Genomic DNA, 14,253 nt, shown 5'->3' on the forward strand with positions numbered 1-14,253 from the left:
ACATGTAACTGTGGGAAAAGTTGCAGTGCCACAAACAGATGATTATGAGCTGAAGTCTGAATGGGCAGGAGATGGAGAAATCTGTCTTTGAATGCCAATATCAAATAGCTACCTGAGAGAGGAATTCCTGAAAGGTAAATGGATTTCTATTTAAAATATTATTTTCATTATGCTTTCACTGAGTGCAAAAAGCATGCCAACAATATTCTGAAAGCAACAGGAACTGAAAAGAGACAACCTGAAAATCAGTATTGTAGTGTCTGACTTTTTAACCTTGCTCTTCTGGCTGTGTTGAAAATGACAGTATTTTGGAACAGCTCTAGTGTTTCTCGTTTTGCTATCACTTAGCTTTTCTGTCTCTGTCTTCAGTATTTAATAGCATCAAAACCTTTAATTTTTGTAAAATTTACCTACCTGCCTTTATTATCATGTAATCTAAAGAGCTGACTGTTTAATAATGATGAAGATGGAAATCTAAAAGAAATGTAAATACTATAATACTGTTTGTTTGTTATGCCTATAAAACGAATAGTGCATGTAAAGAAAATGAAGTTACACATACACCCACGAGTCTCCATGCCTCACTAATAACTGCATACTGGAGGCGGTTCAGAACAAACCCATCTATTTCTTTGGTTAATCTGACAGGTGACTGTCCAATCTTCTTCATCAGAGCATAGGTGTTATCCACTATAGAAGTCTCTGTTTCTGGATGGGGAACCAGTTCAACCAGTGGCACATAATAGGGCGGATTTACCTTGATGTGGACCAACAAAAATTTTTGTATTAATTAACATTGTTACATTGAACCAATTAAATGTAAAGCATCTTTCTACATGTACAATTTTATAACAGAATGGGCCTTTTCCAGTAAACACGATGGGCTAGATTTTCAGAAGTACAGGGCACTCACAAAGCCAACTGACAACAAGAATGGCATGCACACCACATAGCAGAAAATCAGGCCCAAGGTGCCAATTCCACCCCAGTAGTATCTCCACTGAAGTCAATGGAGTTACACCAAGCACAAGTTCACTCCAATGTTATCAATGTACTTTATGCCAATTCAATACATTCATTCATTCCTAATTTTCAAAAGTGTTTGTTTTGCAGATGCAGATTATAAATAACATTCCTCTTTTCAAGCACTTCAAAGGAAAGATTTTTTTACAATAATTTTGCTGTTGTCATAAATGAACTACATTTTCAAGCAGTCTACACAACTTCTTTTCAAGATTCATTTATTTTACTTATTAATTTATAACATACTCTGCATGCATTAGTGAATACCACATAAACGCTATTCCGAAAAAGCTACAAGACAGAGGGCCTCCAAAAACTACACCAATTCTGTGAGCAAAACCACCCTGGCATTAAAACTCAGATTAAACATATAGGATTAAACATAAAGCAATTAACAGAGTCTGTTGGAGTACTTACAGGATGTGCCACAATGCACTGCTTCACATGTTTAAGGCCAGTGAATAACTTAGTAGGCAAAAGTGTGGAAGTTGAGCTGCTTAGGATAACATCATTATTGACAATAAGATCTAACTGACCAAAAATCTTCTTTTTTAATTCTAATTTCTCTGGCGTGCATTCCTAGAATAAAAAGTAATAATAACATCATTAGAAATCCTCCAGTTAATACTAGTTACCAATACATTTATTTATTTTTCCATCATATATATTGAACCTTCCAAAGAGATCTAGGCACCCAAGCAAACAATCTAAAATACTTATGCAAACAGATTTAGATGTGCCTGCCAGACATAGTACTCTTCTCAGTTCAACTCATCCCCTTAGGACAGGCCTACAGATATGTCTACATGAGGAAATTGACAAGCATAGCTATATAGTGGAATAATTCTTTTGCTATGGATATGCCAATATAACTTCCCCATGTGGATGCTCTATTTAGGAATAAAAGGGACTTTATTTTAGAAATAATTACTTATTCGTCAGCATAATTCTGCTATAGCAATGCAGTCAATCTCCCTCTGTAGATAAGACATAAGTGAACAGATATAAACTGCAATATGCTTTAAAAAGTAGCCAAACTCAGGAGCTATAGGACCAAAGGTGAGGAAGCAAGTTTCAGAGATCATGACCCTGCACTGGAAATGTCTGTCGGAGGTCCTGAGACATGCAAATCTAGGGATTGTCATCTCAAGGTCTCCAAACCTTAATGGGCACTGTAGGTCAAAAACAAAACCCTGCATGTTTCCCATAACTAGCTGGAAATGAATGCGTCCTGTGGAGCACATGTATGAAACTCCGCTAAATGGGTGGACAGCCGTGTTCTTCACTAATTGAATTTTTTAAATGGTCTCCAAGTACAACCCCATGCACAGACTAGAAGTAATCCAGACTAGAAGTAACAAAGGCACACAGGATGACTATCCATACCCAAGAGCAAAAGTTGCAACTTCTTTGCTGAGTGAAGATGCCAAAAAAAAACAAAAAAACAAAACACACACACACGCCTCTTCTTCACAGACTATGGTTACTCTCTGGACACCCAAAAGCAGGCAAGATTCAAACAGGATTAAAATTCAAATGTGAATTTCTGTAACAAAAAGCAGGCCTATCCCCTCAAAACAAAGGGCAGATAACATTTCCACCATCATCTAGGGTCAAAGCCCCTGCCCATTAGCATTACTCCCCAGTGCTACATTATGGGGAGAGATGGGGAAGTAGGCTTACATTTGGTTTATATAACTTCAGATGGACTCTCTGTGGATGTACTGGGGTAAAGGTTTCCATCAGACTGAATATAAATGGGTTAAAAAAATCTTTTTAAAAAAAAAAACCAGAATTTTACTAAGCTTTAAGTAATAAAATGTCCATGACTCAGAAAGGATAAGCAGGGTCATTTAAGAATGATAGATAGAGCCCATTGTAATAAATCCCATTATCAAAACAAAATGATACTCTGCTTGTAATTCCTGGATCAGTAAAGCTAGCAAATTGGTTAAATTTAAATAGTTTCTTTTAGTAACGCCACAGATGAAGAGAACTCTGCAGATACGGTTCAAACTAATAAAAGAGTTGCACTGAATTGCTTTATTGTGAGAACTTACTGTGAGACTCTGTACCTGAAATACTATGCCTTCTTTCAGATCATATGATAACCAAAGAGGTAAAGCTCAAAACTGTAGGAAATCCAAACCAGCTATGATTATGTAAGGTTTTTGAATGGAACATTTGCTTGAAGTTTCTTTTATAGTGACACAATTGTATTCAATTTGTTGGGCCAGTAGAATAAAGTTTCTGTCCTTGTGAAGCATGGAATTATTTTCTCAGTCAGGGATACTGATTCCCTGAAGAACAGAGAGAAAACTAAGCCCTAAACAATCTATTAATCAGGAACTTCACTTGTTGTCAATTACAAAACTTGGAGAAGTCTGCAGCTGTTCTGTTTACTGAGAAAAAGGAGATCAAATAATAGGTAGATAAAATACAGTATTAAACCCATGATATGCTCTCTGAAACAGTCAGTGCAATAAGGTTATAGTTCACCTGAATGCATTTTAAGTGACACTGTATATACCTTTGCCTTCTCTCTCCCCCGCCCCCCACTTTCTTTTTTTTTGAGACTATCACACTTCTTATTTGCTGCAAACAGTACACCCTTATTCCAAGGCTTTAATGCCTGAATAAGGTTACTATAACCCAACTTGCAACTTAATTAAGCCTTGCAATAAACATATTTTGTAACAGCCTGATGAGAACAGGCCAATCTGTTGGCTTTCAACAACAGTGCTCTGGAGAGGCTGCATTGTACAGAAGTTTGCTAAACACCTTGTAAAGTTAAATCAACTTCCATACAGTGCAACCTTTTCAGTGAATCTAAAATCTCTGTGAATCAGAAACATCAGTTCAAACAATTCAGAGTAAACACATGTCCAGGCTGGCTCCACCTACCAATTTAGAGCCTGATCTTGAGAGATGTGGCAACTTTAATAAGGGTAGCTGTACACAATAATTTTTTACCTTTAGTTAATTGATTGCTATGCCTCAGTCTCAGGTAATGCACAAATATTTGTATCCCAGAACAAAGGTCTTTAAAAACTTAACTGGAGGTAGCTATCAATTAACTAGAGGCCAGGAAGTTCTAGCGCAGAAAAACCAAGATTGAATTACCTTGTGCTACTTTGCTACATTGTGCATTCAACAAACTTTTAAAAGCCTTTTTCAGCCTTCATAACCTTAACATACTGTACCTGCCAAAAGCAAATTAATGCATACTATGTCAATGCCTAGTACTCTATATCAGCTAGAGGTATTATTGATACTGTCTTCTGATACTAGATCAATTCTTTGTAAGACAGAGCAATCAGGACATTCTCCCAGATCCTCATTTTTATTCAAAACTACTAAACATACATATTTCAAAAACTCAATCAGTGGTTTTTTTTGTGGTTAAGTCTTAATTTTAATGTAAAGTAATGCACGACTGTCTGTTAAAATAAATGTTTCATGGCTGTTAGAATATTTATGGGCCGCTTTCATTAGGATTTTCATGTTTAAATGTGTATGCCTATTCTAAAGTTGCTGTTTCCGCCATGTGCATGATAGTTATCATTATTTAGTATTTGTATTGCGGTATCACCTCAGTGCCCCAGCCAGGGACCAGGGCTCCATTCTGTAGACATGGAACATGCCAAGAAGTTCCTGCCCCAAAGAGCTTGCAATCTTGGCTCTGATCCTTCAGTGGTGCTCTGCCTGTGCAAACGGATCTGAACCCACAGATCTCATTGCAGGATTGGGGCTACAATAGTCCTAAACACAATTTTCACTATGGGCTTGTCTATACAGTTGGGTAATGTGCCCTGTGAGGATGTGATTTCTAAAGCACACTAATGAGTTGCACATTAATTCGTCTGTAAAGACCCTGCCACTTTGCATTAAAGGTTCTCCAGCATGCTTTAAGAAGCATCTTAGGGAACCTTCAGTGTGCACCGCAGGATCTACACAGACCAATTAATGCGCAACACATTAGTGCACTTTAAAAACACACCTCACGGTTCGCTTTGCTGCCCTATTTTTCTCTTGGATGGGTTGAACTGTTCTTATGTAATGGAGACTCTCAGCTTCTAACCTCAAAGAGCTGTTTGTCTTTTCTTAATGAAAAACCTGGGTGGGCGGGGGAGCCTTTCAAAGGTAAACCACAAATCAACATTGCCAGGGGCATAATGTCACCCGAGGTCTTCCCTTAACCACTACCTCATTCTTCTGCTTTTCAGTGTAAAAAACCTGATTGCAAGAGGTGCTGAGCACAGTTCACAGATGTTCCCATTGACTTTTACTAGCAAGGGTGCTCAGCACTTCTAAAAATTAAGCCCATAATGTCTTTCCTGTGGCTATGAGAGGAACTGCCGAACCAAGGAAGCTGTGACAAAGAAATCATGATCATTTTCAGATGATTACAAAGTGTACTCTGGTTATGTGAAGTTAGATCAGGGTTTCCTTACACTACAGGCTCTGGCAAGGTGGTTTTTCACACATACACATTACAGCAGATCATTAATCTCTATGGCTACATACAGCAGCACTATTGTGACAGGAGCCTTGTCCAGTCTAGCCCGCACCTAGTGGGACACTTGTTGAGATGCAGCAGTGAATGGAAGGATTAAAACACAAGAAGGAGAGATCCTTATGGTTCTGAGACAGGCTCCATAAACCCCACCAGAGAAATAAAGAGAGGAGGCTAATCACTTTTCCCAAAGACCTTCATCTTCCTTCACAGATAAAATCCACTCAGAAAAACAGTGTGAAAAGATAAACACAGAATTCAATCACAGTTATTGTTTTATTATCAAACTACTGAAATAGTTAAAAAAACAACCTGGATTTAAAAACAAAAGGCCTGATAAGCATAAACCTACATAAAGAATATGGAGCCATCTTATCAGTGTATTGTAAAGCACCACCAAATATTTGGAAAACAGATTTGGAAATTTAGTCACGAATCCCTTGAAATTCTCTCATTGTGTCACTTGACTATAGAGCTTGTGGTTACAGTAAGTGAAAGATAATTCTGTAAAGCTTCAGCATATTTTAACCAGAAAAGTGACCTCCTGTTGCAAACCAGCCACTTTGGAAAGAAATAATGTGCACCCTCCAAAGTTATGTCAAGAAAGAGTCCAAGCTGAGCTCTGCGCAAATTAAACTTTGTAATTTATGAGCAAACTCTGGTTTTCTTCTAAAATTAGCATTTAAGATTTTGGGTGGATGGAGGCTAGGCACATATCTCTAAATGGCAGTGGCAGTAAAGGAGTACATCTATATTTTGACTAACCCCTCCAGTAGGAAGAATTCATGTGTAAGAAATGAGATGCATGATGAGACAAACTGCAGAATGCATGCATTCATTATCAAGTGGGTCAGAAAGGTACTGACAAAAGTGGATTCAACACTACAGCAAACAGATGGTAGCACATACAGTTTCACATATTCCAGTGAGGAAGAGGAGAGTCTAAGATCCATGCAACAGAGCCATGGAGTCCTGACTAGCCAAAGTGCTTACTGGAAAAGGGGAGATTAAGCGGAAGTGTGATTAGGCTGCACATCACAAAACAGGATGCTCACTGAAACAGAAGCCATAATCCTACGGCTGCCGAGCAGTGCCGCAGGTTAAGCTCAGCAAGGGTCCACCAGAATGCTACAGAGGTGTAGTCTATGACCAAAATCACAAGCACAAAACAGATTTGTATCTGCATGGCACCAGTGACCTGAACAGATTATGATCAGTCATAATAGGTGAACCACACCTAGATTTGTCTGTGTGTCTGAGCTAACAAATTTTCACATTCTTTTTGGAAAGTGATCAAATGCCTCAAATTAACCAGCAGAAAGAATGATTACTTACCTTGTAACTGTTGTTCTTCAAGATGTGTTACTCATGTCTATTCCCAATTAGGTGTGTGCGCGCCACATGCACCAGTGCAGGAATTTTTTCCTGTAGTGGTACCCGTAGGGCTGGGTCTAGCACCTTCTGCAGCGATGCGCATATGCACCCATATATAGAACACTGCTGGCCCCCTCCCTCTCAGTTCCTTCTTCCCAGAACTCTGACTGAGGGGAAGGAGAGTGGGTTGCGGAATAGACATAAACAACACATGTTGAAGAACAACAGTTACCAGGTAAGTAACCGTTCTTTCTTCTTCGAGTGCTTGCTTATGTTCATTCCCCATTAGGTGATTTACCAGAAGCATTCCTGGTGGTGAGCAGGAGTTCATAGACTCTGTTTGACAGCCAAATGCCTGTATTTAGACCAGCTACCAGGAAAATGCAACTACTTAGGATTCCCTTACACTACCCAAGCTGGTTGGATGAAGATTCTTGGTAGATAGTTCTTAGAGATGAGGCCAGATTCAGCAAAGCAATTAAATCACATAGAATCATAGAATCATAGAATATTAGTCCAACCCCCTGCTCAAAGCAGGACTAACCTCAGCTATATCATCCCAGCCAGGACTTTGTCAAGCCTCAGCTTAAAAACCTCTAAGGATGGAGATTCCACCACCTCCCCAGGTAACCCATTCCAGTGCTTCACCACCCTCCTAGTGAAAAACTTTTTCCTAATGTCCAATCTAGACCTCCCGCCCTGCAACTTGAGACCGTTGCTCCTTGTTCTATCATCTGCCACCACCGAGAACAGCCTAGCCCCATCCTCCCTGGAACCCCCTTTCAGGTAGTTAAAGGCTGCTATCAAATCCCCCCTCATTCTTCTCTTTTGCAGACTAAACAAGCCCAGTTCCCTCAGCCTCTCCTCATAAGTCCTGTGCTCCAGCCCCCTAATCATTTTGGTTGCCCTCCGCTGGACTCTCTCCAACTTGTCCACATCCTTTTTGTAGTGGGGGGGCCCCAAAACTGGACACAATATTCTAAATGCGGCCTCACCAATGCCGAATAGAGGGGAATAATCACTTCCCGCGTCCTGCTGGCAATGCCCCTCCTAATGCAGCCCAATATGCCATTAGCCTTCTTGACAACCAGGGCACACTGCTGACTCATATCCAGATTTTTATCCACTGTTACCCCCAGGTCCTTTTCCGCAGAGCTGCTGCCCAGCTCATCGGTCTCCAGTCTATAGCTCTGCATGGGATTCTTCCTTCCTAAGTGGAGGATTCTGCACTTATCTTTGTTTAACCTCATTAGATTTCTTTTGGCCCAATCCTCCAGTTTGTTTAGGTCACTCTGTAGATTAACTTTAAGATGAAGGCCATGTCTACAGTAGAAGCACTTTACTTTAGGTACTTTAGGTACATTATAGTACATTATATATATGTACATTATGTATATATACACACATTATGTGTATATATATACATACTACATTATAGTATACCAACAAGGCACTCCTAGTATGGACACAGCTATACCAGCAAAGTTGAGCTACGTACCAGTATAGTAAAACCATTTCCTCCCCAGTAAAACAAGCTATACTGGCAAAGTGCGGTTTTGCCAGTATAACTGCACATATACTAGGGACATCTGCCAGCACAGCTATGTTAATCTAGATTCACACCTCTTCGCACTCCTGATCGACATAGCTATCCAGGCACAAGACTATAGGACTATAGCATGGCCCTGGCCAAAAGCCTGGTCTGCACTTCAAAGTTTTACCAGCATAACTATATCAGTTCAGAGTGTATTTACCAACACACTTATGATGATAAAAGCCCTTGTGTAGACACAATTATACTGGTATAAGGAACTGTATACCAGTACAATTTACTTCACTTTGCTGAATTGGAACAGACTACTCTGGCATAAGCACTTTTACACCAATAAAATATCTACACTGGGGTGGTGTTACTTTTTTGTTGTGGTGGTTGTTGCTGCAGCTTTAACTATAGCAGCATAATAGAAGTAGCAAAACTTTTAAGTGCAGTCAAAGCCTATGAGTGCTCCTGTCCCTATTCAGGAAAGAATTTAAGCATCTTGGGTAGTGTTTTCAAAACAACTAAGTGAATTAGGAACACAAGTTCCACTGAAAGTCACAGTCTTCCCGAGGTCTTTTTGGGGAAGCAGTGCTGACTTCCGCTATGAAATATAATGCAGAGTCAACTAAATTCCTCCAAAGAAATGATGTTCCAGGAAAGATGTAGTTTTAATTCAAAAGTACCTGCCCATTGCCTAAATCAGAGAGCGCTTCTAGAAACCAAAATAACTGTCACGATAACATACAACACTTTGTCTGTTATGAGTTGGATTCTCTCTAACACACAGTGACAAGATTTGTGCTGTGTGGAGTTTCAGTTCTGTGCTAATATCTTTAAATTGCAAGACAATTAAAGTCATATAGTGGTATCAATCATTCTGTGTCTCTGTACAACCCAGGATAACTGAACTCTTCAAACAGAAAGCCAGAGGCATTCCAGGGAATCCCCAGGAGTCTCTCTAGATCCACACAATCAGACCAAATCTTGTCACTGTATTTCTACATAAAGGCTCTCTAAGACTCAGCCATTCTTCTCAGTCTACACCATCAAAAATGTTATCCAAGCCCTCATCATCTAACAACTATTGCAATCACATCCTCTCTATCTTTGATACCTGCAGACTTGCAATCGTTAAGTCCATCAAAAGTGCTGTTGCAAACGTCATCTACCTAGCTTGTCAATGTGATCATATCACCACTACTTCTCTTTATATCCCTCTACTGACTTCCCATTCATCAGAGCACCAAACTCAAGCTTCTTGTCCATACCTTTACAGGCCCTTCATAATTCAGCCCCTCCCTTTCTATCTATGCCCTGGTCTACACTTACCTGGAGATTCGGCGGCAGTTGACGGGAGTTACGCAAACTACAGAGAGTAGCTTGCGTAACTCCCGTCGACTGCTGTGCTTCCCTTCTGTGCGCCGTCTTCACTGCACTGCGCTGACGGGAACCGTGTTACCGTCGACGCAGCACTACGCTACTTGATGGGGTGGTTTTACTCAATCAACTTCCTGATCGATTGAGCGGGTCTACACTGACCACTCAATCGATCCAGAAAGATCGATCTGGCAGCAGCAACTTTGCCGCTGTCAGTATAGACATACCCTATTACTTCAATGTGGCCTTGATCTCCACCTTCATTGTGCTGTATTTGTCATTTCTGCTTCTCCCTCAAACATCTCCTGCTTTCACCCATGCCACCCCTTACGAGTAAGAAAAAAAAATTCCTGAAATAATCCAGAGCCACTGCTTTAGGTTACTTCAAATCTTTTCTTAAGGTTTACCTCTGCGATGATGTCTATAAAGCACTGCCAGTCACCAGTGCATAAGCAGGTAATGAGCTGAACCCTTTGCTTATTGCGCATGAAACTTGATCATTTTATTATCATCACACCTCACACTGCACCCCATTTTTTGTCTCATGCCACTGTTGTGGATCTGTCTCTACCAGAAGTTGTATTCCCAGTTATAAAATTTTCTGAAACCTGTTTAGTCAGGATTTTTAGATGATCTGTATTGAAATGCTTTACCTGCTGCCAGTCCTCTAAAGCGAATTGGATACTGTATTTAGACTTCCAAGTCCCCTTACTATAAGTAATAACCCCAGCCAGAAGAGCCCTGTAAGAAAGTAGCTGCCCTAGCAGGCAGGGCAGAAGGATGCCAAGTGGAAGGATAGAAAGTTACATTGCAAATTAAGCACCTGCAGCCCTTTCTTCATTTGGAGAGCTCTCTGGTAGGATAATGCAGATGGAGACTGCCAAGGCGAACAAAAAGTGGAGCTTTCATACAAAAGTTACATACTTTACAGCTCATCTTAATGGGATAATCTCTAAATCAAATTTGTTTACCTACTTGTCTCTCACAAATGAAAGAAAAAAACTCAAATCTGGTTAGGTGCAGATGAGCAAAATTTAAAAGTCAGAGCAATTAATCCTTGAGAAAAGACTTGATGCCAAAAAACCCCCAAACAAACAACTAACTACACTGATTAATTATTCCTTCTAAACATCCACTCGAGCCACATCACTCCCAGGTAGTGGGTTCACCTAAATAAAATTTATGATCAACATAAGGGATCCATCAAAATGTGTGCATAATTTCACATAACTGAGTAAACACGCAATCTATTAATGTAACCTTCTCACTCACAGCATGTCTAAAAAAGGGATTGTAATCATTTGGGGCAAGGACCATCTCATGTCTTATAATTTACATTATAAAGTGGCTAATACATTTTTGGACTCTTTATAAACAATACACTTTCTGATCAATCAAGTTGACATCACTCTGCCCATCACTTTCCTTATTTCCAGAGGTAAGTAGGTACAATATGGTGCAACCCTCTAGAAATGGGCACCTTATAAAGAGAATTGTGTGTGATATTAATTTATAGCACTCCAACTCTTCTAAATCAACATAATGACTGGTCAATTACAAACTGGTAAAATTTAGAGCAGCCTTAGGGCTACAGTACATAGTGCCGGGGGCTGTAGCCAGAATTAGAAACTCTCAAAGGTGGCTTAAATTCATTATTGTGATTCCCCTAATCCTGCATTCAGTGCATAACTGAGGTAACAGAAAGTCTGGCCTATAAAGTGTATAACCATATAACCCAATTCTGTGTCCTCGATATTGACCATAACCAAGTATGAAATGAAACCTTTCTCCCACCAGTCAAAATTTTCTACAGACCATTTCATTTAGTTTTGGTTTACTAATGAATCATATAGGATTTAGATCATTGTGAGTCTAGTCATCATATATCCTTAGGTAAGCAAAAATTTGTATCAATGCTAATAATTTTCAGCAGTGAATAGGGGAGAAGATTTCCATAGTAACCAGAGTTTACTGAGTAACACAGGGTATTTACTGGCCATGAATGAAGAGTCTTTAAACAGAGTTCAAACGAAGATATTTTTGCAGATACATGAGATGTATATAGGAAAATAATTCTAAAGTTATCCCCCCCCCCCCAACAAACAAACAAACAAACAAAAACTACATAAGAAACAGCTGGCAAACAAGTAGAATATTGTTTGCTCTTCTAGTATTGCAAAACAGCCAGTAGATTTTATACAAAAACTCTGCACGCTATTTATCTTTGTAATGTGATTTGGGTGGGTGGATTTAAGGCTAAAGAGACTATTTCTGCACAAATGATAGACATGAGGACATATACTTATTGCCCCCACCCAATGCCCACAGGTTTAATCATTTTTAGCCATTTTATAATTACATTTATTTAGGTGGCATACTGTATTTCTTATGGTAGTTAAATCTTTCTTATAATACATTTTATCAACTGCAATATGTGCCCATTCCTTCTGCAAAAAGTATCATGAATAAAACTGTAAAAATATATATATTGTTGGCAAATGCAATTTTCACTGCCAGTCTAATACATGGTTAAGTGATGGATACACCAAAATATATCTAAACTTATAAAAAGAAAAGAGCACTTCCAAAGATTTACACTTACTTAAATCAATTAAAACTTTCAGCATTGTGAAAATGGGAATACCTTTGGATTTTTCCACTGATGTGCTTTCTGGGTTTTTCTGTTTTGTTTTGTTTTTAACTTAAAAAAATTGCAGATAAACTTATTTGTATACATTTTATTAAATCTTCAGGATATACAAGATAGTTCAGCAGTGATTGATTTAAATCAAGAACAGGAGAAGGCGTGCCAAGACTGCAGAATACACCACCATAGTCAAGTTAATAGAAATCAGACAGTGGCTTGTCTCCACGGAATGCCAAGCACACCTTTTTCAATATTTCACTGTACAATTGTTAGCAGCTGCACCGTCTTCCTGCCGAGTAACGACGTTTGTTCCACAACTGTGTTTTATTTTCTGTACGATGCACAATGTGAACGGGTGGTGTACATTTATGGTATGATACAAATAAGCTGCTTCATGTCATGTCTAGCAGTACACATGCAGGAGTGAAAACTTTACTATTTTAGAGAGTTTTAAATATTCTACTGAGATTAATATTCTGTATCCCTGTCATCTCTTTAGCCAGCTGCCTTGGTTACTCTGGCTCAGATTCATCATGAAACGGGAGGCACCTTATGCCTGCTTCAGCCCTGAGGGCTGTTCTATCTCTCCTGCCCTTGCTGCAGTAGCTTCTAAGGATGAGTATACAGTAATGCTGAGCCACAGGACCGCCTTGGCTACTCCCCGTATAAATCCTAGAAAGCCCTGTATAGAGGTATTCCCAAGAGGGCCTGATGGCCCCTATGCACTGATTAAGGCAGTGCAACAAGGCTGTAGCACAGGGATGAATTCTCCTACATTAATTAATCAAAGAGAGAGAGTTTCTACACCTACAGTAAAAAACATTACAATCTAAAAAGTCCAATGTCCCAAGACATTCCAGGGCTAGAAGTAATTGCTGTGTGTTGCACCAGAAAGCTAGCAGTCTTGTTTCCATTTACATAAAGCTCCCATTTCAAATGATTCAACATGATGAGATAACTGACTTTAAACTTCAGGACTGAATATTGTTTGTCTTGGGTATCAGACCAATATCAGGGTGTTGGGACAGTGGAATTTGTAGGGAAAGAAGAAAACATTTTTCTGTCACATAGTCAAAAATCAAATAAAATAAATAAACAAAATAACTACGAAGTAACTGTTGGAAATGATAGACATTCGTAATGTTGGAAGCAGTCTCAATGGAGATGGAGTTGCATGTTCCAAAGTGCATGATAAATATATGACACCACAATTCATCTCATGGATATCACCTCTACTTATGCAGTATAATGCACACATGCAGCTATCTTAATGAAGCTTTTGTTTAGCAATACATTATGGATTCACAGATTTTCAGGCCACCAGGAACCATCATGATCACATAGTCTGAGCTCCCGCATAACACAGGCCATAATTTCAGGATTGAATGCCACTATGACATACCAGGGTACAATTCAAACTAATGAGCAGCACGATCACCCCTGCCCTGTAGCTGGAGATGCCCTTTACAACGCCTTGCTACAGGGTTCCTAAAATTTCAAATACAATTGTAACATATAATAAAAATGTTGTATCGAAGGAACAGAGCCAAGACATAACATTCCTGCAAATATTAGTTTTTCTCCAGGCAAAGAGAAACAAGGAACTTGATAGAAAACAAGTTAATGCATGCTTTTACATTCAACAAGTTGAACTACTATAATCAGCAGCCAGCCCACCTGAGCAAGAATTTTACCATGGGGACTGGGTTCGCCAACATGCTACTCTACTAAGGTTCAGAGAAAGACTCACAATAAATAGCCTAGATTAAGGACTGA

At 39.3% G+C, this 14,253-nt stretch overlaps 1 protein-coding gene across 1 annotated transcript in view; it reads right to left on the minus strand.

Moving 5' to 3' along the window:
• Positions 1–14,253, minus strand: part of CRYL1 (crystallin lambda 1) — a 73,435-nt gene that overhangs the window by 38,360 nt on the left and 20,822 nt on the right. Inside the window, exons 4-5 of the mRNA XM_067562844.1 lie at positions 1,441–1,602; positions 563–757 (exon numbers count right to left, since the gene is read on the minus strand). Coding sequence (XP_067418945.1) covers positions 563–757; positions 1,441–1,602 — 357 coding nt within the window. The remainder of the gene's footprint in view (positions 1–562; positions 758–1,440; positions 1,603–14,253) is intronic.

The sequence above is a fragment of the Emydura macquarii genome, unplaced genomic scaffold (assembly GCF_026122565.2).
Source record: "Emydura macquarii macquarii isolate MOO-44397 ecotype Brisbane River unplaced genomic scaffold, CSIRO-AGI_Emac_v2 contig_2473, whole genome shotgun sequence".
NCBI classification, from domain to species: Eukaryota; Metazoa; Chordata; order Testudines; family Chelidae; genus Emydura; species Emydura macquarii.